Source organism: Cavia porcellus, unplaced genomic scaffold (assembly GCF_034190915.1).
Source record: "Cavia porcellus strain 051 isolate PalLab524CR breed Dunkin Hartley unplaced genomic scaffold, mCavPor4.1 scaffold_15, whole genome shotgun sequence".
In the NCBI taxonomy this organism is placed as follows: Eukaryota; Metazoa; Chordata; class Mammalia; order Rodentia; family Caviidae; genus Cavia; species Cavia porcellus.
In genome coordinates, this window is record NW_026947498.1 from 47,002,455 (window position 1) to 47,026,844 (window position 24,390).

The 24,390-nt window shown below is 34.6% G+C and overlaps 1 protein-coding gene across 2 annotated transcripts in view; it reads left to right on the forward strand.

Annotated features, from left to right (window-relative positions):
• LOC100723089 (transmembrane protein 45A-like) overlaps positions 1–24,390 on the forward strand; it is a 51,912-nt gene that overhangs the window by 15,498 nt on the left and 12,024 nt on the right. For both annotated transcript variants that reach the window (XM_063225329.1, XM_013151727.3), the window contains exons 3-4: positions 17,136–17,342; positions 18,046–18,230. In XM_063225329.1, the coding sequence (XP_063081399.1) occupies positions 17,136–17,342; positions 18,046–18,230 (392 nt within the window). The remainder of the gene's footprint in view (positions 1–17,135; positions 17,343–18,045; positions 18,231–24,390) is intronic.

Consider the following 24,390-nt stretch of genomic DNA (forward strand, 5'->3'; position numbering starts at 1 on the left):
AGGCGGTTTTAATTCACTAATAAAATGAAACAGACTGGCAGAGTGGATTAAGAAATAAAATTCAGTGATATGCTGTATACAAGAAACACATTTAACTTGACAGAAAATTCAAAGACTGAAAATCAAAGGATGGAAAACAGTACTCTTTGAACAGGAACCCAGAAAAAAGCAGAGGTAGCAATTCTATTTTAAGACAATGTAAATTTCAAACCAAGAGTGATCAAAAGATGTAAAGAAGGTCACTACATACTTGTTAGGGGAAAACTTCAAGAGGAAGAGATAACAATCATAAATATATATGCACTAACTACGGGAGCACCCAGCTATGTAACACAATAATAATAGACATGAAAAGTCAAATGAGCAATAATAGAATCACAACAGGGACCTTAACACATCATTGTCACAAAGAGAGAGGTCAACCAGGAAAAAATCAACAAAGAAGTAATAGAACTGAATCAAAATTATGAACAAGTGGACTTAGTAGATACATACAGAATATTCCACTCAACAGTATCAGAGTGTACATTCTCAGCTGCACATAGATCATACTCTAAAATAGACCATATACTAGCCCACAAAATCTGCTTATGTAAATGCAAAGGAATCAAAATAATCCTATGCATATTATCTGACCATAGTGCAATGAACTTGAACATTAATGACAAAAAATCCCCACAAGAACCTAATAAGCACATAGAAATTAAATAAACAACCAATTGGTCACAGACAGAAATAAAGAAGAAATTAACCAATATTCACAAACTAACAAAAATGTAAATACAACTTACCAGAACTTGTGGCATGCAAGGAAAGCTGTCCTCGAGGTAAATTTATTGTGGTGAGTTCTCATATCAGTAAAATGGAATGAATACAAATAAACAACCTGATGCTACACCTCAAATATAAAGAAAAAGAAGAACATTAAGACCAAACCCCCAAAAGGAAGGAAAGTATAAAATTCAGAACAGAAATTCATGTAATCGAAGCTAAGAAAACAGTACAAAGAATTAATGAATTTATGAGTTGGTTCTTTGAGTGAATGTATAAGATTGATAAACTCCTAGCCACTCTTACCAAAGAGAGGAAAGAAAAAATTCAAATCCATGCAATTAAGAAATGAAAAGCATGAAATCACTACAGATCTTGTCTAAATACTTGTTTCTAAGAATGAATCAGGGAGATTTGTTTCCCTTTCAATTTCACTGGAGTTTGAGAATTCTTGGCATTTTTCCCCCTAAATTTCTTGTATAATTCAGTAGTGAATCCATCAGAACCTGGGCTTTTCTTTGGTAAGGTTCTAATTATATTTTCATTGTCACTAATTGAAATTGGGTTATTCAGATGTTTTATGTTTTCTTGATCTAACTTTAGTAATTCCTGTTTCAAGGAATCTGTCCATTTCTTCTGTGTTATTGAACCTATGAGTGTAAATGTTTTCAAAGTAGATATTGATGATCTTGTGTATTTCCATAGGGCCTATAGTAATTTCACCATTTTCATTCCTTATTGCATGAATTTGATTTTTTTCTTTCCTTTTTTGGATAAGATTGGCTACGATTTTCTCTATCTTATTCTTTTAAAGAGCCAACTCTTTGACTCATTAATTCTTTTTATTGTTTTCTTAGTTTCAATTGCATTGATTTCTGCTCTGATCTTTAAGTTTCCTGCCTTTGCTGAGCTTTGGGCTTTATTTGCTCTAAGTTTTCTAGAATTTTTAGGTGCAGCAGTTTATTCCTGTTTGTTTTAATTTCTGGATGCAAGAGTTTACCGCGATAAATTTCCCTCTGAGAATGCTTGCATTGTGTCACACAGGTTCCAGTCAGTTTATGTACCTTTTTTGTTTGATTATAGATATTGTTTAATTTTATTGTGACATTGGTTTAGACCAGCGTTGTTTAATTTTCATGTGTTTTTTTTTTTTTTTTGTCTTTTTCATTTTTATCGGTACCAGGGATTGAACTCATGACTGCCTGCTGGCAAGGCAGGTGCTTATGCCGCTGAGCTAACTCCCCAGCCCCTAATTTCCATGTGTTTTACAGGGTTCTTGTGAAATTTTTTGTCATTCATTTTCAATTTAATTGTGCTATGGTCAGATAATATGTGTGGGATAATTTCTATTCTTTTGCACTTACTTAAGCATAGTCTGAGGGCTATTGTATGGTCTTTTTAGAGAATTACCTATGTGCAGCAGAGAATAATGTGTATTCTGATATTGTGGGGTGGAACACTTGGTACATGTCTTCTGGGTAATTTGTTCAAAGTTTGATTCAGTTCTATTTCTTTTGCTGATTTTTTGATTGGTTATCTATCTCTTTGTGACAATGGGGTGTTTTTAAACTGTATTACTGCTTATTTCATTTTTCATGTGAATTAAGATTTTTAAAAATTTTTTATTTCAAAGAGAATGGAACAAAACAAAACAAAGCAGATCAGATCAAAAACAATGCAAGCACTACAGGTTTTCAAAACAAAACAACTGGAAATCAGCAGTGGCTACCACAACGTCTCTTGTTTTCTTCCAAATAGTTATCTATATCTTCACACACAATTAATTAAAACAAGACAAAATAGTATAAAACTGATCAAAACAAAACAATGAAATCATTACAGGCCTTTAAAACCAGACAATAGGAAAGTCAACAATGGCTACCATAATATCACTTGTTCTCTTCAAAATAGCTGTCTAGAGGGCTTGGGCCTGCCTGCACCAACTTTCTGGCAGCCATGCTCAGCCAGCTCTGGGGATTTGGGCTTGCCTGCATCCTCAACTCTGGAGACTGGGTGGCCTGGGGTGAGTGTCCCCACACCATCCTAATCCCCAGGAGGGAGTTTAAGATCCTAGCTTGTAGCTCCTGCCAGCAAGGGAACTTTATGGCTTCCTGCTGCACTGAACCAGTTCAGCAGGGCTTGGGCCTGCCTGCACCAAATTTATGGCAGCCATGCTTGGCCAGCTCTGGGGATTTGGGCCTGCTTGTCTGTGCCCTCAACTCTGGAGACTGGGTGGCCTGGGATGAGAGTCCCCACACCATCCCAAGCCCCAGGAGGGAGTTAAGATCATAGCTCCCACTGGCCAGGGAACTTTGAGGCTTCCTGCCATACTGGACTGGCTCAGCAGGGGTTGAGCTTGCCTGCCCCATCCACAGTGACCCTCTCTCAGTCCGGAGACCTGGACAGCCAGAGTCCCAAAAGCTGGGAACATAGAAGAGGATTTCCAACAGGCCCAGGGGAAGCCTTGGAATAACACTTGAAACACAGAAATATAGGCAAATGACAAAATGAAAGACCAAAATACAATCTGAAACCTCCAGCCAATCCCAAGAAATGTTAGGAGTTATGTACATAGAAGAAAACATACGCCATACACCTGAAATATCAGACATAATAGCAACTGAAATAAAGAAGCAACTCTGGGAAGCTTTAAAGGAATTCAAAATAGAAATAATCTCCCATGTAAAAGAAGAAATGATAAAAGAAATGAAGGAGATGCTAAATATATCTAAAGAAGACCCAGTTAAAAAATTAGAGGAACTAAACAAAAAGATAGGCTCCCTGGATGAACAATATAAGAAACAAGCAGAATACATGAAGCAGATTCAAAGAGATATATAGGAAATCAAAAATTCCATTAAAAGTTGTAAAAACCACCTCAATGAAATTGAAGATAGAATTTCAGACCACAAAGACAAGATTGCAGCTAGTGAATAGGAAAGGAAAGATCTTTTAAAAATAACAAGGAATCAGGAAATAACATTTCAACAGCTGCAAGATGATGCAAAGAAAAAAACATAAGATTGATAGGGATAAATAAAAAAGAGGGAGACAACAAAAAGGATGTCAAGAGGATATTTAGAGAAGTAATAGCTAAAAATTTCCCAGACATGAGAATGGAAACTGACATTAGGATCAGTGAAGCATATAGAACTCCAAATAGCCATAACCAAAATAAAACTACACCCAGACATATAATAATGACCATCCAAGAAATTGAACAAAAGAATAAAATATTAAAAGCTGTCAGAGAGAAAAGACAGATCACCTAAAAGGAAAACCTATCAGAATCACAGCAGGCTTCTCAACACAAACAGTCAAGTCAAGAAGAGCATGGAGTGAAGTATTTCAGATCCTAAAGGAAAATGATTTCCAACCTAGACTGATTTACCCTGCAAAACCGTCCTTCAAAATGAATGGAGAAATAAGATACTTCCATGACAAAGAACAGGTGAAGAACTTCACGATCACCAAGCCAACCCTGCAAAGAATATTGAAAGACAGTTTAGATACACTTAGGAAAAAACCACTAAGCAAAGCAAACAATTAAACAGAACAGAAAGATAAAGATGCAACAGCAGAAAGATAACATGTCAACAATAAACCAATATATAACAGTTATAATCATTAATGTAAATGGTCTCAATGCACAAATTAAAAGAAATAGACTGGCAGAATGGATCAAAAAACAACATATGCTGTCTGCAAGAACCCTTCTAATCCAAAAGGATACTCACAGACTGAAAGTCAGAGGATGGAAAACAATAGTTCATGTAACAGGAATCCAAAAAAAAAAAAAAAAAAAAAAGAAGGGGGTAGCTATTCTGTTTGCAGACAATGTGAACTTCAAACCAAGAATAATCAGAAGAGATAAAGAAGATCATTACATACTCGTTAGGAGAAAACTTCAAGAGGAAGAGATAACAATCTTAAATAGATGTACACCTAATTTCAGAACATGCAGTTATATAAAGCAAGTATTAATAGAAATGAAAAGCCAAATTAGCAATAACACAATTATAACAGGGGACCTTAACACACCATTGACACCAAGGGACAGATCAACTAGACAGAAAATCCGCAAAGAAAAAACAGAACTGAATCACACCTGTGAACAAATGGACTTAATAGACATACAGAGTGTTCCATCCAACAACATCAGAATACACATTCTTCTCAGCAGTACATGGGACATTCTCTAAAATAGACCATGTACTAGCCCACAGATCATATTTAAATAAACGCAAAAGAGTTGAAATTATCCCATGCATATTATTGGATCATAGCACCATGAAACTAGAAATTAATGATAAAAGATACTTCAAAATTCACACAAACACATGGAAACTGAATAACACACTGCTGAGTAATCAGTGGTTCACAGGAGAAATTAAAGAAAAAATTAAACTATACCTACAAGCAATTGAAAATACAAATACAACCAACCAGAATCTGTAGGATGCAATGAAAGCTGTCCTCAAGGAAAATTTATTGTACTGAGTTCCCACATCAGGAAAACATAATGAATACAAATAAATAACCTGATGCCGCACCTCAAATATCTAGAAAAAGAAGAGCAAGTGAAAAGAAGGGAGGAAATTATAAAAATCAGAGAGAAATTAACCCAAAAAAGACTAAGAAAACAATCCAAAGAATCAATGAATCAAAGAGTTGATTCTTTGAAAGAATAAATAAAATTGGTAAGCCCCTAGGAAACCCTATTAAAAAAAGGAAAGAAAAAGCTCAAATTCATGCAATAAGGAATGAAAAAGGTGAAATCAATACAGACTCTGTGGAAATATGGAAAATCATCAACACCTATTTTGAAAACCTTTACTCTCACAGGTTTATAATCTCACAGAAGAGATTGACAGATTCCTAGAAATGTATGAAGTACCAAACCTAGGTCAAGAAGATGTAAAACTACTGAATAACCCAATTTCTATTAATGAAATTCAAAATGTAATTAAGTCCTTACCTACAAAGAAGAGCCCAGGACCAGATGGATTCACTGGAATTCTACAAAAAATACAAGGTAGACTTAATGCCAATACTCCTCAAACTCTTTAATGAGATTGAAAGGGAAGCAATCCTTCCTAAGTTATTCCTGGATGCAAATATTACTCTAGTACCAAAACCTGAGAAAGCCTCAACTAAAAAAGAGAACTATAGACCAATCTTCCTAATGAACACAGATGCAAAAATCCTCAGTAAAATATTGGCAAACAGGATGCAGCAAATCATGCAGAAGATTATACAGCATGACCAAGTGGGATTCATCCCAGGCATGCAAGGATGGTTCAACATACATTGGGATTCATCCCAGGCATGCAAGGATGGTTCAACATACATAAATCAATAAATGTAATCCACCATATCAAAAAAGCCAAAAGTAAGAATCATGTGATCATTTCTATAGATGCAGAAAAGCTTTTGATAAGGTACAATACTCATTCATGATAAGAACATTACAGAAATTTGGAATAGATGGTCTTTAATTCAATATAATAAAGGCCATCTATGACAAACCAACAGCCAGTATCATTCTAAAAGGCCAAAAACTGAAGGCCTTTACCTCAAAATCAGGCACAAGACAAGGATGTTTCTTATCACCACTCCTATTTAATAAGGTACTGGAAATAATGTCCAGAGCAATTAGACAAGGGAGAGAAATAAAAGGACTAAACATAGGAAAGTAAGAAGTTAAAATTTCATTATTTGGAGATGACATGATATTCTATGTAGAAGACTCCATTGAAAGGCTCCTAGATATAATCAATAAATTCAGCAGTGTAGCTGGATACAAAATCAATACTCAAAAATCAATAGCATTTCTTTTTTTAAAATGTTATTTAAAGGAAAGAGTGAAAAAACAAAATGAAACAAAGCGGTGTAAGGGTACAAGTAATACAGGACTACAAAAACAAAACAAAACAGTAAGAAATCACCAGTTAATAGATTACATATTATTATCTTAGAGATAGTTGCTCAAGTCACAGTATCAAAGCATACAAAGTGGACATTCAAACAGTGAGACTGCAAACAGCTGTGTTCAATGATCCATCCAAAAACATTAATATGGTCAGCTATTTAACACCCCTAAACACACTTGCTGTTGTATCTTTTAGAGCACTTTTTTTCCTTCTCTTTTTTACAACAAAATTTACACATTTTGGGTTTTATTACTCCTTAGTTCTTATTACTTTTTTGGGGGGAGAGAAAAAAGTCAAATATGGCAAAACAAAGCTGTCAGTCAAAACCAAAGATAGACATAGCACATGATTTAAAAACAGAGTACAAGGTTATCAACAATGGTTACCATAGTGTCTTGTTTCCTTAAAAAGAATTGTCTATCTCATTAGGTATTATAAAGTTGAACAAAACAGTAGAGAACAAGAACAATAAAACTTAAGCATTGTAAACATTACAGGACTTTGAAAGGAGATAATAGTCAAACCAGAATGGGCATCTTAGTGAATCTTATTGCCTTCAAAGTAGTCGCCTATACCCTCAAACTTGATACTATCATACAGAATGGAACAGAGTCTAATCAGTCAAAACAAGATAGTGGGAGTATTATAGGACTTCAAAACAAGTTAATAGGAAATCAAAAAAAGTTACTATTATATATCCTGCTAATTTAAAAAAATTTTCCCCTTAATTAAAAAAAAGCATAAAAATAACTAAATAATTTTTTTAATGAATAAGGGAGAGATTTAGATAAAAGAGGACATAACAATATAACAATACAGGTCAAAGCATGACTGTTTCAGCAACCTAGTGCTTCACCACCAAATAACCGGACTTAATAGTAGTTACTTAGTGTCTGACTTTTTCCTTGAAATATTTGAATAAAACTTCATATGCTATAGCTTCAAATATTTCCATATCAAGAGGCCCAGAATAAAGCCTTTCCAATTAATAAGTGAAAACTTTATAAGGCTTCAAGGCCACATAATGGGGAATCATGATTACCACATATTTTTGTATATTTGAATCATTACTTACATTAGGGAAACTATTCGGTATTCATACATGCAAGAGTGATTTATTTCACTTATGACTATGGTCTCAAGCTGCGCCCATTTATTGATAAATATCTCAATATGATCCTTCTTTATAGCTGAGTAATACTCCATTGTATAGAAACACCACAGCTTTTTTATCCATTCCTCATTTGATGGACACTTGGGTTGTTTCCAAGATTTGGCGATTACAAATTGTGCTGCCATAAACATAGGTGCACATATATCACTGTGGTATGATGCTTTCAGTTCTTCTGGTAATATGCCTAGAAGAGGAATAGCTGGAATAAATGGGACTTCCAGTCCCAGCTTTTTGAGAAATCTCCAGACTGACCTCCACAAAGGTTATACCAGTCTACACTCCCACCAACAGTGTTGGAGAGTTCCTTTTTCCCCAAAGCCTCTCCAGCATTTGTTGTTGGTTTTCTTGATCCTGGCCATTCTTTCAGGAGTGAGATGGTATCTCAGTGTGGTTTTAATTTGCATTTCTCTAATGACCAATGATGATGAACATTTTTTCATGTATTTATTTGCCATTTGTATTTCTTCATGTGAGAAGTGTGTATTCATCTCAGATGCCCATTTTTGGATTGGATCTTTGAATTTTGGAGGTCTGAGTTTTTTTTAATTCTTTATATGTTTTAGACAAGAGTCCCTTGTCTGAGAGAGAGTTCACTAAAATCTTTTCCCAGTTTGTGGGTTTTCTTTTCACTATGCTGGAGATTTCTTTTCACATGCAGAAACTTTTTAATAAGAAGTGGTCCCAGTTATTGATTCTGGGAAGTATTTCCCGTGCGGTTTGAGTCCTGTTCATGAATTCTCTACCTACTCCTATGTCTCCAAGGTTTCTACCCAATTTGTCTTCCAATAGATTTAGTGTTTCTGTTTTAGTATTCAGATCTTTGATTGATTTAGATTTTAATTTAGTACATGGTGATAGACATGGGTCTAGCTTTAGCTTTCGGCAAATGGAGAGCCAGTTTTTCCAGCACCATTTATTAAAAAGACTGTCGTTCTTCCAGTGAACCTGCTTGGCTCCTTTATCAAAGATAAGGTGGTTGAGTGTGTTTGTAGTTGTGGTTGTATCTTCTAATCTATTCCATTGATCTTCGGCTCTGTTTTGATTCCAATACCATGTTGATTTTACTACTGTTGCTTTGTAGTACAACTTCAAGTCAGGGATTGTGATGCCTCCTGCCTTGCCTTTGCTGCTTAGAATTGCCTTTGCTATTCTAGGTCTCTTCTGGTTCCAGATGAATTTTAGGAGTGATTTCTCTAGATCTATAAGATATGTTGATGGTATTTTTATTGGGATTGCATTGAATCTGTATAACAGTTTTTGGAGAATGGCCATTTTCATAATGTTTGTGCTTCCTATCCATGAGCAAGGGATGTTTTTCCACTTTCTGAGATCATCTTCAATTTCTTTTTTCAGTGTATTATAATTTTCCTTGTATAGGTCTTTCACTTCTTTCATAAGAGTAATTCCTAAATATTTCAATTTTTGCTTGCTAATGTGAAGAGTGTGGTTTCTCTTATTTCCCTCTCTGTGATTTTGTTGTTCGTGTATAGGAATGCTATTGATTTCTGAGTATTGATTTTGTATCCAGCCACATTACTGAATTTATTTATGTATCTAAGAGTCTTTTAATGGAGTTTAGGGGGTCTTCTATGTAGAATATCATGTCATCTGCAAACAATGATAATTTAACTTCTTTTCCTCTTTTTACCCCTTTTATTTCTCTCTCTTGCCTAATTGCTCTGGCTAGTACTTCCAGTACTATATTAAATAGGAGAGGTGATAAAGGACATCCTTATCTTGTGCCTGATTTTAAAGTAAAGGCTTTCAATTTTTGGCCATTTAATATGGTGCTAGCTGTTGGTTTGTCATAAATGGCCTTTATTATATTGAGGTAAAGACCATCTATTCCAGTTTTCTGTAAAGTTCTTATCATGAATGAATGTTGGACCTTATCAAAGGCTTTTTCTGCATCTATAGAAATGATCATGTGATTCTTACTTTTATCAATAGCATTTCTGTACACTAACAGCAAAATCACAGAGAGAAATAAGAAAAGCCACACCCTTCACACTAGCAACCAAAAAAAAAAAAAAAAAAGGAAAGAAATATTAGGTATTATTCTCACAAAAAAGTGAAAGATCTATATAAGGAAAATTGTAATATACTGAAAGAAGAAATTGAAGAGATGTAAGAAAATGGATAGAGAGGAGGAGAAAAAATGGCGGCTTGCTAGGAAGCTGGAAAGAGAACGTCTGTGGGGAAAACAGCTTTGATCCTAGAATTTGACAACATGGAGAGGACCTGACGATTGGAAAATGATTTTTCTTAACCCAGGAGGAAACCAAAGGGAAAAATAAAATTAGAAAAAGAAGTAAAAGCGTGGGTGGAAGGCTGAAGCCCAACATGCTCACTGAGACCTGTTCTGCGCTGTGCTGGGCGCGCACTGAATTAGGATGATCCAAAGTGGCACTGAAGCTGCAGCTGCCCACACCGGGAGTTGGTGAATCCCGGGCCCTTGACGGGAGGACGCGGTCAGTGTGGAGTGGAGCCAAGGTAGAGAGCTTTCTTGGCTCCCAGAAGGATAGATATACATGTAGAGATTCACACATGGTGAGAATTTTTAAACATTTTACAGGAATAGAGTACATAATGCACAATGTAATGAACAGATACTCTGAGGAAGAAGAGACACTAAGGAACCCAGTGCTAACTCTGTTACATCATGATATAAAATCTAGCAAAACTATTATTCCCTGTTCAGAAAGATAATAGTCTAGTCTCTTATGTTCAATTTCAGTGTATGTAAAGATAAGGACAGCTACTATGAAGAGAATGAAGGACATTATGACAGTCACTATTGACTTCCCTAATGTCAGGTCTTGAAGATGTAAAAAGCTTCATCATCCTGTTATGATTAGATTAGTTCTATAATGTTCAGTATGTATTCAATGCATGTGAGGATGAGGACAACTATTTGGAAGAAAACTAGAGACCATAAGACAGACAATGAAGATCTCCAGTGGACTTTCTTTGAAATCCTTGTTGCTTAAAATTGTTTCCTTAAGATTTGTTTTGTTCTGTTTGATCTTACCCTCTTTAAGATATGGGCAATTCATTTGAGGATAGCAAGAGGCATTATAGTAGCCATTGATGATCACCTTGTATTTTGTTTTTACATTATATACTATGTCTATTCTTGTTTTAACTGACTCCATTTTGTTTTGTTACATTTGCTTTTATTCTCTTCAAACAAAGTAATAATAACTGTAGGAGTAATAAAACCTAAAAGGTGTAATTATTATTTATAAAATAGAGAGGAAAAGAAAGTGCTCTAAAGAACATAACTGCATGTAGGTTTAATTGTGTAAGACAGATACCATACTATGAAGTTTTTGTTGGATCATTGAACAGAACTGTTTGCAGTCTCACTGTTTGAATGTCCACTTTGAATGCTTTAATTTTGTAAGTTGAAGAGCGACTTCTAAGATGACAATATGAAATCTATCAACTAGTGATTTCTTACTATTTGTTTTTTTGAAATTCTGTTTTACTTCTACCCTTTTTTCTGTTTTGCTTTTTTTCTCTTTAAATAAAATTCTTAAAAAAAAAAAGAAAATGGAAAGACATCCCTTGCTCCTAGACAGAAAAAATAAGTATTGTGAAAATGGCCATTCTCCCAAAACTCTTATGCAGATTCAATGCAGTCCCAATAAAAGTACCATCAACATTTCTCATAGATCTAGAGAAATCACTCCTAAAATTCATCTAGAACCAGAAGAGACCTAGAATAGCAAAGACAGTTCTAAGCAGCCAAGGCAAGGCAGGAGGCATCACAATCCCTGACTTGAAGTTATCCTACAAAGCAACTGTAGTAAAATCAACAAGGTACTGGAATAAACATATCAATGGAATAAATTGGAAGATAAAACCACAACTACCAACACACTCAACCACCTTATCTTTGATAAAGGGGCCAAACATGTTCACTGGAAGAATGATAGCCTCTTTAATAAATGGTGTTGGAAAAACTGGCTGTCAATATACTGAAAACTAAGACTAGACCCATGCCTATCACCATGTATTAAATTAAAATCTAAATGGATCAAAGATTTGAATATTAAAACAGAAACACTCAATCTATTGGAGGACAAATTGGGTAAAAACCTTGAAGACATAGGGGTAGGTAGAGAATTCATGAACAAGAAACAAACCTCACAGGAAATACTTCCCAGAATCAACAACTGGGATCATGTCTTATTAAAGTTTCTGCATGTCAAATCTCTAGCGTAGTAAAAAGAAAACCTACAAACTGGGAAACAATCTTAGTGAACTGTCCCTCAGACAAAGGACTTCTGTCTAAAACATATAAAGAATTAAAAAAAACAGACTGCCAAAACTCAAGAATCCAATCCAAAAATGGGCATCTGAGATGAATACACAGTTCTCAGATGAAGAAATACATATGGCAAGTAAATGCATGAAAAATATGAAAAAATGTTCATTATCATTAGTCATTAGAGAAATGCAAATTAAAACCACACTGAGATTCCATCTCACTCCGGAAAGAATGGCCAGGATTAAGAAAACCAACAACAACAAATGCTGGAGAGGCTGTGGGGAAAAAGGAACTCTCCTGCACTGTTGGTGGGAGTATAGACTGGTGCAACCATTGTGGAGGTCAGTCTGGAGATTTCTCAAAAATCTGGATTTGGAAGTCCCATTTGATCCAGCTATTCCACTTCTAGGCATATTCCCAGAAGAACTGAAAGCATTATACCACAGTGATATATGTGCACCTATTTTATAGCAGCACAATTTGTAATTGCTAGATCTTGGAAACAACCTAAGTGTCCATCAACTGAGGAATGGATAAAAAAAGTTGTGGTATTTTTATACAATGGAGTACTACTCAGCTATAACGAAGGATCACATTGAGATATTTATAAATAAATGGGTGCAGCTTGAGACCATACTCATAGGCAAAATAAATCAAACTCACATGTATAAATACCGAATAGTTTCCCTAGTATAAGAAATGGTAAGAATACATAAAAGTATGTGGTAATCATGATTTCCCATTATGTTGCTTTGAAGCCTTATAATATTTTCATTCATTAGGTGGAATGGTTTTATTCATGGTTGTCTGATTTTATTGTCTGTGATGGTGTGAACAGCTATTTTGAAGAAAACAGACATTATAATAGCTAGTGATGATTTAATATCATCTTGTTTTGAAGTCCCACCAATCTTATGTTCTTCTATTTCCATTGGTTTTATCATGTTGTATCTTATTGGATTTTATTATATGTGATAGTATAAACAAAAATTTTTATAGAAAAGGAGATAATATAGTAACCATTGCCCATTTTCTGTTATTTGTTTTGAATACCCTGTAATACTTTCATTCTCTTGAATGGTTTTACACTGTCTTTGTATGTTTGTATGATAGTATATCAAGTTATACTCATATTTCAATTAAAGAGACACTATGGTAGCTACAATTGTGTTGGATTGTCTTATTGTGAAACACTATGGTGCTTAAATTGTTCTGTTCTGAAAAAAAATAGCTGTCTACACCTTCCCACATACTGAAACTAACTGATACAAAACAGACTAATAGCAATAAAAATGAAGAATAAAAACATTACTGGACTTCACAACAAGATGATAGGAAATCAGCAATGGCTACCATAGTGTTTCAATTTCTTAAAAGTAGTAGTTTGTACCATTACACGTAATAAAATCAAGTCATGTAACCTGTTTAGGAGGAGTTCTAGGCATGTACAAACCTCTACATATACATCTGTCTTTTTCATATTAGAGAAAAAAACAAAACTAAAACTAAACAAATTATGAGAAAAAAGAGTAAATAACACAGAGCCCAATACAATGACAATGTAGGCTTTCAAATCAAGGGGATAAAAGCATAACTAAGGTTGTTATTTTGCATAGTTAACTTCAAAAGAGTTACTCAGATTACCAGATATAAACATGCTAAATTTATCTAAACCTATGAATGTTTACTGTTTTGTTACAAGAACTAAGAGAATTAATAGCACAATCATCTTAGCTATCTTAAGTGTGTATATACAAAATTGTATCTATTTTCTTATTAAGATTTGTATTATATAGTTGTGTGCTCCCATAGTTGGTGCATATATGTTTACAATTGTAATTGCTTCCTCTTGAATCTTTTGCCTAACAAGCATGTAGTGACCTCCTTTATGTCTTGGCTGCTGTCCTTTTTTATTTAAAGAGATTATGACAAGAGGACAGAACAAAGAGATCAGAACAGAACATAAGCAACACAGTACTTCATCACAAGACAACCCATTATTAACAGTAGCTACCATAATGTCTCTTTCTTTGAAATAGTTGAGCATACCTTCACATACAATAATATCAAACACAAAAAAAGAGTATAAAACCTTCAAGAGAATGAAAATATTACAGGGCATTAAGAACAAAATAACAGAAAATGAACAACAGCTACTATGTTAACTCCTTTTTAATATAAAATTGTTTATACTATCACACATATTAAAATCCAATAAGATACAATACAACCAAATCAATGGAAATAGAAGAACAAAAGCATGGTAGGACTTCAAAGCAAGATGATATTAAATTGGCAATGGCTGTGACAATGTCTTGTTTTCTTCAAAATAGCTGTTCATATCACGAAACATAATAAAATCAAACAAAACAGAATAAAACCATTCCAACTAATGAATGAAAACATTATAAGGCTTCAAAGCAATATTATGGGGAATCATGATTACCATAAAATCTTATGTACTCTTACCATTTCTTACACTAGGGAGACTGTACGTTATTTATATATTTGAATTTGATTTATTTTGCTTATGAGTATGGTCTCAAGTTGCATCCACTTATTTATAAATATTCTCAATGTGATCATTCTTTATAGCTGAGTAGTACTCATTGTATAAAAATACCGCAACTTTTTTTATCCATTCCTCAGTTGATGGACACTTAGGTTGTTTCCAAGATCTGGCTATTACAAATTGTGCTGCTATGCTGAGAAATTCCTTCATTAAGACTGTCAGTTTTTAACCTAAGAGATTATTTCTGCTCTGATAACCTCTGTAGCCTCTTGAATTTATTACTTCAGAAACTATATTTTCAGAAACATCAGCTGTGTGACTTCCCACATTTTTATCTTGTTGTCCTCTGTACTTGTTCCAGATAGGCTGGGTGTTTGAGACTGCATTTGGCTTTTTTGTTTTATCATTTGCATCTCTTGGTTAATGTTTTGTTCTTTTCAATCCCACTAGTCTTGACTGTCTCTCATGAGTGTCTTAGGATTCTACTGTGTGCCTGAGGTCCCAGATGCTGTGTCCCATAGTGTAGGAGGTGGGTCAGAAACTTTAATTACTCTTATGTGGTCAGTTTGGTGAGTCCTGGACTTTTCCTGGGTGGACTAGCCTGGGAGTATTGTTGTGAACCAACCTTTAGCTCATATTGGTGCTGTGACTTCAGACTTACAGGTGGTGAATGCCACCTGTTCATGTTGTATGTCCAGTTGGGGCTTTGCTGTATCACTGGGGATCTTACAGACCCAGATGAGTTCTTCCAGTTGGGAAGAGGCCCCACTGGTGCTCTCATCAGTCTGCTCATTGTCCTCTTTGTGGAAAAAGAACTCACCTGTACTCCTACCAGACTTCCAGGGTCTTCCTGGTGGGCAGAGAACTCACTCAATCCCTTATCCATCCACACGAGTCTTTCAGGTAGGGAGATAGGTCCCTGAGACTCCTGCCAACCCACTGAGGTCTTCTGGTAGACAGACTCATCTGTACCCTTGCCTGCTTGCTGAATTCCTCTGAGTAGAGGGATGGGTCTTTGAGACTCCTGATGACCCACTGAGGCCCTCTGATTGGGAATATGCCTGTTGAGGTCCTCTGGTTTGGGAGATGGATTGCAAAGGCTCCTGCTTGTCCACTGAAGTCCACCAATGGGTAGAGCAATCATTGATTCTCCTACTGGCTCACTGAGGTACTGAAAGTGGGGGGACACTGATGCTCCTGTTGGCTGTTGAGATCCTCTGGGTGGGAGAGGGGTCACTGAGACTCTTGCTGGATCACTGAGGTACTGTAGGTGGTGGGAATGGTAGCTGACACTCCCAATAGCTGCTGAGGTCCTCCAGGTGTAGGCAAGGGGTGACAGATACTCTCACTGATTGTTGACATCCTCCAAGTAGGGGGGAGAGGTGGCCAATGCTTCCACTAGCTGCTGAGCTCCTCTAGATGTAGTGATTTAGTCTTCATGGTTTAATTTCTATCAAGTCAATGTGAATTTTCTTTACAGAATTGGTTGTAATTTAAGAAAATTATATAAAATGTTCTGTATCTTAAAGCATAAACACTATTTGACATCATTTTTCAAGTGACACCAAAATCATGAAGTGATTTGTAAGAAACCTTTCATAATAAATTAGTACTGATAGCCTGTAGGGAGGAGTTTGTGCTGAGGAAGTCCTAAATGCATGCACCTATTCTTTTTTCTGGTTTCCTGAAGTGTAAGACCTTAAATCAGATAGGTAGCAAGGCTCTTCATAATTTATGAAGATTCATTGAATTTTTTTTGTGCTTTTGTAGTTCCATTGAATTTTCTCTTTTGTACAAGATGTAATTTGCTATTAGATTTGTATTTATGACAAGAGTTCTTTTCCAAAGATCATTCTATTGTATTACATGGTAACCCTTTTAAAAAACAGAAATTTTCTTGCTTAATAAGATAGATTATTAAGTTGGCGAGCAGCTCTAAAAATTTTAAACTATATGACTGACTAGACCATATCTCTACCTGTCTTGGCATTTTTAGTCATTTTTAATTGGGGAAGACAACTCTAAGGTTTTTATTGGGAACACTCAATAACTCCAAGAACATTTTACTTTTTGGCAGAAACTCAAAGCTGTAATATATAGGAAGGAAACAATAAATCTCTGTAGAACTGATCTTATAAATCCAAAGCCAAACCTTCAAATCTTACATGATGTACTGTAGCCATTACATTAGAATAGAAAGTTCAATTAAAATTATCAGCATTGAAGATCTGAAGTAGCTACTTTATTTAATTTGCAATCTTTGACTAAAATTTGCTATCTTAACCAGCATTTGAATCTCCAAAACAAGTTAAAATGCCAGAGATAAGGCTTTTGGGGAATATTCCCGAGAAAAAAATCAGTGTCATAAGGGGACAATAGATTGCAATAGGCATACCCTCTTGCATCATCATGAATACCAGTTAAAGCTATGGAGAATGTTGCTAACATTGAATTATGCTCTTTTTGCAGGTATGATTGGGTCATTGTTTCTCAGTGGAAGGTCCCATCTCTCTCTTTATAAAGAAAACCACTGGAACAACCTCAGGGATTGGCATCATATTACCATATACTTTTTCATTTCGATGATAGGCGTGGCCAACATCTTACGTGTCACCATTAGTACTCTTCCAGTCTCCTTAACCAAGTTCATGATAGCAAATGCATTTTTTGTGGAGGGTAAGTATGAATAATTTTTCATATGAATATTTTTGAATCTTTTTGTACCATTTCATATATTATAGCCATTTATAATAATATATCTTTAATGTTTTGCTGCAGGCTTGAAATACTGATATTTTTGCATTGTAGGCAAGGGAACAAAGATCTTCTTTATTGGCATTTATTAGAATTAGGCAAATACAGACAAAATGTAATTTTACTCATATTCCACTTCCTTCTTAAAGAATTACTTTCAGTAGTTTCTCATTTTTGGGGGTAAGATTATAATTCTTTCCACAGTTAGAAATAAACACTACAGTCAGAGTAATGGAGCATCCTGAAACTGGGAATCAATTACAATAGAGCAGTTTCTACTAAAGAGAAAATGAGAAGGGAACCAAGGGAAGGAGAGAAAGTGAAGGGCGAAGAGAAAAGCAATTAAAGGAGAATTAAAGTTTTTTATGTACACGTACAAACTCTTTAAGTCAATGCAATCATTAAATACAGCAAATGTAACAAACAAGAACTCAAAAGGGTAAAGTAAAATAAGTATGATTAACATGTGCTATGTGTATATTTCAGTTTTGAACATGAATATAATTATTGTGTATCAAAAATACATATCATCATGAAATTCTGTAAATAGAGAAAAGGAAGAGAAAAGCAGAAAGGCAGTTGGGTAAATTTTGTTTCATTGAATTTAACAATTTTTTTGTATTAGCTTTTATCTTTTACAATCATACCCATGGCCGAGCAATGTTGGACGCTTTTGTGCACCAGCTGGTGGGCTTCGTCTCCTTTTTGACTGGCTTGGTTGCCTTCATTGGGCTCTTCATAGAGAACAATGTGCTTCTGGAACTCCTGCTGTCAAGCTTCATCTTCCTGCAAGGGACCTGGTATTTTCAGGTGAGTTGAGGCTGTCCACTAATTTAGTTGAATACTTGGTGTGTTTAGAATTTGAAGACTTCCTTCGATGTGATATTGTTAGTGTGAATTGCTTCTGGAAGGTGAGGTTCCTTTGTGAGTCCTTGGTAGGGGAATTAATTATCAGAGTATATGTGAGAAATCAGGGGTAGACATCTTCTTTACAAGTTAAATATGCTTTTATGTGGGATCTTAGAATTGATGCTTCTAATCATGATCAAGTCCTATTGCTACAGCTATTTATAATTTTTTTTATTTTAAAGAGGGTGAAACAAAGCATAAAAAAATAGAACAAAGCAGACCAGAACAAAACAATGCAAGTGACACAGGATTTCAAAGCAAGACAACAGGAGATCGACAGGAGATCGACAGAGGCTACCAAAACATCTCTTGGTTTCTTCCAAGTAGTTGTCTATATCTTCAGACACAACGAATTCAAATAAAATGAAATAGTGTAAAACTGATCAAAACAGAAGGATGAAACTTTACAGGCCTTCAAAACTAGACAATAGGAAAATAAACAATGACTACCATAATGTCTCTTGTTCTCTTCAAAATAGCTGTCCATACTTTTCATATATATTGAAATTTAACAATACAAAACAGACTAAAACCACTCTAAACAAAGAATAAAAGTATTACTGGACTTCACAGCATCACGATAGGAATGGCTACTATACTGTCTCTTTTTCTTCAAAGTAGTTGTTCATATCATTATGCATAATACAATCAGTTCTCATACACTGTTTAGGAGAGGTTCTAGGCATATATAACTCTCTACATGTACATCTACCCTTTCAGTATTAGAGGGAGAAACAAAACTAAAACCAAACAAATTATGAGAAAAAAGATACAAATAAAAAACAATAACACAGAGCCCAATACAATGACAATATAGGCTTTCAAAACTAAGTGGTAGGAATAAAATTAAGGTTGTTATTTTGCATAGTAATCTTCAAAAAGTTCCTCAGATTACCAGAAAAAAACATAAAAGATTGATCTAATCCTATGAATGTTAACTGTTTTGTTCCAGGAACTAATAGAATTAGTAGCACAATCATCTTAACTATCTTGTTTGTATACTTTTTCTTTTTTTTCTTGAGTTATTTCCCTGTTGAGCAGATACTCATCCTTTCACAATATTTATTGAGAATTTTGTATCTTATTTACTCTTACCATTTCTTATACTAGGTAGACAATACAGTATTTATACATGTGAGTTTGATTTATTTCACTTATGAGTATGGTTTCAAATTGCATCCACTTACTTATAAAAGACTCAATGTGATCCTTCTTTATAGCTGAGTTGTACTCCAATATATAAAAGTACCACATATTTTTCTTTCTTTCCTCAGTTGATGAATATTTAGGTTGTTTCCAAGATTTTGCTATTAAAAATTGTGCTGCTATAAACATGGGTGCACATATGTCACTGTGGTATGATGTTTTCAATTATTCTGCAAATACGACCAGAACTGGAACAGCTGGTTCAAATGGGACTTCTAATTCCAGCTTTTTGAGGAACCCCCAGACTGATTCCTACAGTTGTTGCACCAGTCTACACTCCCATCCACAGTGCAGAAGAGTTCTTTTCTTTCCATAGCCTCTCCAGCATTTATTTTTTGTGGTTTTATTGATCGTTATGGTTCTTTCTGGAGTGAGATGGAATCTCAGTTGTTTTTAATTTGCATTTCTCTAATGACCAATGATGTGGAAGATTTTTTTCATATATTTATTTGCCTTTGGTACTTCTTCATCTGAGAGTTGTGTATTCATCTCAGATGAACATCTTTGGATTGGATCTTTAAATTTTCAAGGTCTGATTTTTAAAATTCTTTATGTTCCAGACAGAAGTCCTTCATCTGAGGGACAGTTCACTAAGATTTTTTCCCAATTTGTGGGTTTTATTTTTACTCTGTTGGAGATTTCTTTTGACATGCAAAAACATTTTAATAAGATGACATCTTAGTTATTGATTCTGGCAAATATTTCCCATGCAACTTGAATTTTGTTCATGAATTCTCTGCCTATCTGTATGTCTTCAGGATTTCTACTTACTCTGTCTTCCAGCACATTTAGTGTTTCTGATTTAATATTTGGATCTTTGATCCATTTTGATTTTAGTTTAGTGCATGGTGAGAGGCATGCGTCTAGTTTTTTGTTTTCAGCATATGGAGAGCCAGCTTTTCCAGCACCACTTATTAAAGAGACTATATTTCCTCCAATGAATGTGTTTGCCCCTTTGTCAAAGATAAGATGGGTGAGTGTGTTTGTATCTTCTAATCTATTCCATTGATCTTCAAGTCTCTTTTTTATTCTAGTGCCATGCTAATTTTATCACAGTAGCTTTGTAATCTAACTTCAAGTCAGGGATTGTGATTCCTCCTACCTTGCCTTTGTTGCCCAGAATTGTCTTGTTATTCCAGGTCTCTTTTGGTTCCACATTAATTTGAGGAATAATTTCACTAGACATGTGACATGTGCTAATGGTATTTTGATTGGAATTGCATTTAATCTGTGTAACAATTTTGGGAAAATGTCCATTTTCGTAATATTTGTTCTTCCTATCCATGAACAAGGAATATCTTTCCATTTTCTGAGATTCACTGTGATGTCTTTTTTCAGAGTATTGCAATTTTCACTGAATAGATATTTTACTTCCTTTGTTAGACTGATTCCTAAGCATTTCATTTTTTTGAATGCTGCTGTGAAGGGTGTGGTTTCTCTTATTTCTTTCTCAGTGAGTTTGTTGTTTGTGTACAGAAATGCTATTGATTTTTGATTGTTGATTTTGTATCCAGCTACATTACTAAATTTGTTTATCACATCTAGTAGTCTTTCAATGGACTTTTGTGGATCTTCTGTATAGAGTATCATGTTATCTGCAAATAATGATTATTTTCTTCCTTTCCTATCTTTATTCCTTTTATTTGTCTCTCTTATCTAATACTCTGGCTAATATTTCCAGCACTATTTTGAATAGGAGCGATAATAGTGAACAGCTTTGTGTTGTTTCTGACTTTAGAGGGAAAACTTTTTCAGTTTTTGATAATTTAATGTGATGCTGGCTGTTGGTTTGTCATAGATAGCTTTTAACAGATTGAGGTAAATACCATCTATTCTAATTTTCTGTAGGGTTCTTTTCATGAATGAGTGTTGGACTATATCAAAAGCTTTTTATGCATCTACTGAGGTGATCATGTGATTCTTATCTTTGGATCTGTTGATATCATTTATTACATTTATTGATCTGTGTATGTTGAACCATTCTTGCATTTCTGGGATGAATCCCTCTTGGTTGTGGTGTATGATCTTCTTAATGACTTGCTGCATTCTTTTTGCCAGTGTTTTATTAAGAATTTTTGCATCTATATTCATTAAAGGGATTGGCCTGCAGTTCTCTGTTTTGGTTGGGTGTTTCTCTAGTTTTAATACTAGGGTGATCCTTGCTTCCAGGAATGAGTTAGGGAAAACTGCTTCCCTTTCAATTTCATCAAAGATTTTGAAGTGTTGGCCTTAGGTCTTCCTTGAATTTCTTGTAGAATTCAGCAATGAATCCATCAGGACCTGGGTCTTTCTTTTTGGTAAAATTTTAATTACATTTTCAATTTCATTAACTGAAATTGGGTTATTCAACAGTTTTACATCTTCTTGATTCAGCTTTGATAATTCATAATTTTCTAGGGATCTGTCCATTTCTTCTGTGTTATTAAGCCTAAGAGAGTAGAGGTTTTTTAAGTACATATTGATGGTCTTCTGTATTGCCACAGGGTCTGTAGTGATTTCAGCCTTTCATTCCTTATTGCCAGATTTTAGTTTTTTCTTTCCTTTATTAAGTTTGGCTAGGACTTACCAATTTAATTGTTTCAAAGAACCAACTCTTTGATTTATTAATTTTTGTATTGTATTGTTAGTCTCTATTGCATAGAGTTCCAATCTGATCATTATAATTTCCTCCCTTCTTTTGGATTTGGGCTTGACTTGTTCTTCTTTTTCTAGATGTTTTGAGGTGTAGCATCAGATTATTTATTTGTGTTCATTCTGTTTTCCTTATATGGGAATTCACCACAATAATTTTCTCTCTGAGGACTTCTTTCATTGCATCCAACAGATTCCAGTAAGATGTATTTTGTGTTTTCATTTACTTGTAGATACTGTTTAATTTCTTCTTTGGTCCATTGAATATTTAGGAGTATATTATTTACTTCCATGTGTTATGGAATTTTTACAGTTTCTTTTGTCATTAATTTCCAGTTTTATAGTGCTATGATCAGATAATATGCATGGGATAATTTTAATTCTTTTGCATTCATTTAAGTATGTTTTATGGACTAGTATATGGTCTATTTTCAAGAATGTCCCATATGTAGCTGAGAAGAACATATATTTTGATGTTTTTGGGTGGAACACTCTCTACACATCTACTAAGTCTATTCACAGGTTTGATTCAATTCTGCTATATCTTTGCTGGCTTTCTGCCTAGATGGTCTGTCTTTTTGTGTCAATGGGGGTGTTAAAGTCTCCCGTTATAATTGTATTATTGTTTAGTTGAGTTTTTATTTCTATTAATATTTGTTTTATATAGCTGGCTGCTCCCATATTTGGTGCATATATATTTAGAATTGTTATCTCTTCCTCTTCAAGTTTTCCCCTCACTAGTATGTAGTGATCTTTATCTCTTCTGATCAAATTTGGTTTGAAGTTCACATTATCTGCAAACAGTCCAGCTAACTCTGCTTTTTTGAGGGTTGCTGTTGCATGAAGTTTTCAATCCTTTGACTTTCAGTCTGTGAATTTCCTTTTGGGTTGGATGGGTTTCTTGTATGCAACATATAGTTGGATATTGTTTCTTGATCCATTCTCCCAGTCTTTTAATTGGTGAATTGAGATAATTTACATTAATGTTTATAACTGATATACTGCCTCATTTTGTCATGCTATCTTTCTGCTGTTGATTCTTTACCTTTTCCCTCTAACTGTCTGCTCTGGTTAGTGGGTTTTTTCTGTTCATGTTCTTGGAGTTGTAGTTGTTTTACATCTATCTGGAATATCTTTCAGTATTCTTTACAGGGTTGATTTGGTGGACATGAAATTCATCACCTTTCTTTGTTATGGAAGTATCTTATTTCTCCATCAACTTTAGAGAACAGTTTTTCAGGGTACGTATATCTGAGTTGGAAGTCATTTCCTGTAGGGTTTAAAATACTTCACTCCATGGTCTTCTTGACTTCATTGTTTGTGCTGAGAAGTCTGCTGTGGTTGTGAGGGTTTTCCTTTGTAGGTGATCTGACTCTTTTCTCTAACAGCTTTCAATATTCTGTGCTTATGTTGAATTTCTGGGATGTTGATTATTATATGTATGAGTGTATATTTATTTTGATTATGGCTATTTGGAGTTTGTTTGCTTCACTTATCTATATATCAGTTTCCATTCCCATGTTTGGGAAATTTTTGCTATTATTTATATAAATAGTCTTTTACTATCATTTGTATTATCATTTTCTTTTTCATTTACACCTACCAATTTTATATTATTTTTCTTTGCATTGTATTGCAACTGTTGAATTATTTCCTGGTTCCTTGGTATTTTGAACAGCTCTTTCCTTTCTTGTTCACTAGATGAAATTTTATTTTTGAAATCTGAAAGTATCTTCACATTCCTTCATATGGTTTTGTCAACTTTTGATTTCCTGGATGTCTCTTTGAATCTGCTTCATGTATTGTATCGTTTTCTTATGTTCTTCATGCAAGACTTCCATATTTTTGTGGTGCTCTTTTGTTTTTTCAACTGTGTCTTCTTTAGATGTGTTCAGCATTTATTTTATTATGTTTATCATTTCTTCTTTTATGTGGGAGGTTATTTCTGATCTGAGTTTCTTTATAGCTTCATGGAGTTGCATCTTTACTTCAGTTGCTATCATTTCAGAAGTTTCAAGTATGGCTTACATTTTGCTCTTTTTTTCTCTGTGTTCCTTGGTCCTTAGTGGCACTTTGAGACTTCCCAGATGTAAGGTGTGCACTGGGTGGACCTTCAGCACTCCCCAAGTGGCTCATTGAGTACTCCTGCTGCTTGAGATCATTGAGGAGGGTTATACCAGGTTCTGAGTAGTGTAGTAAGGCTGAGTGGTATGTATACTGGGCA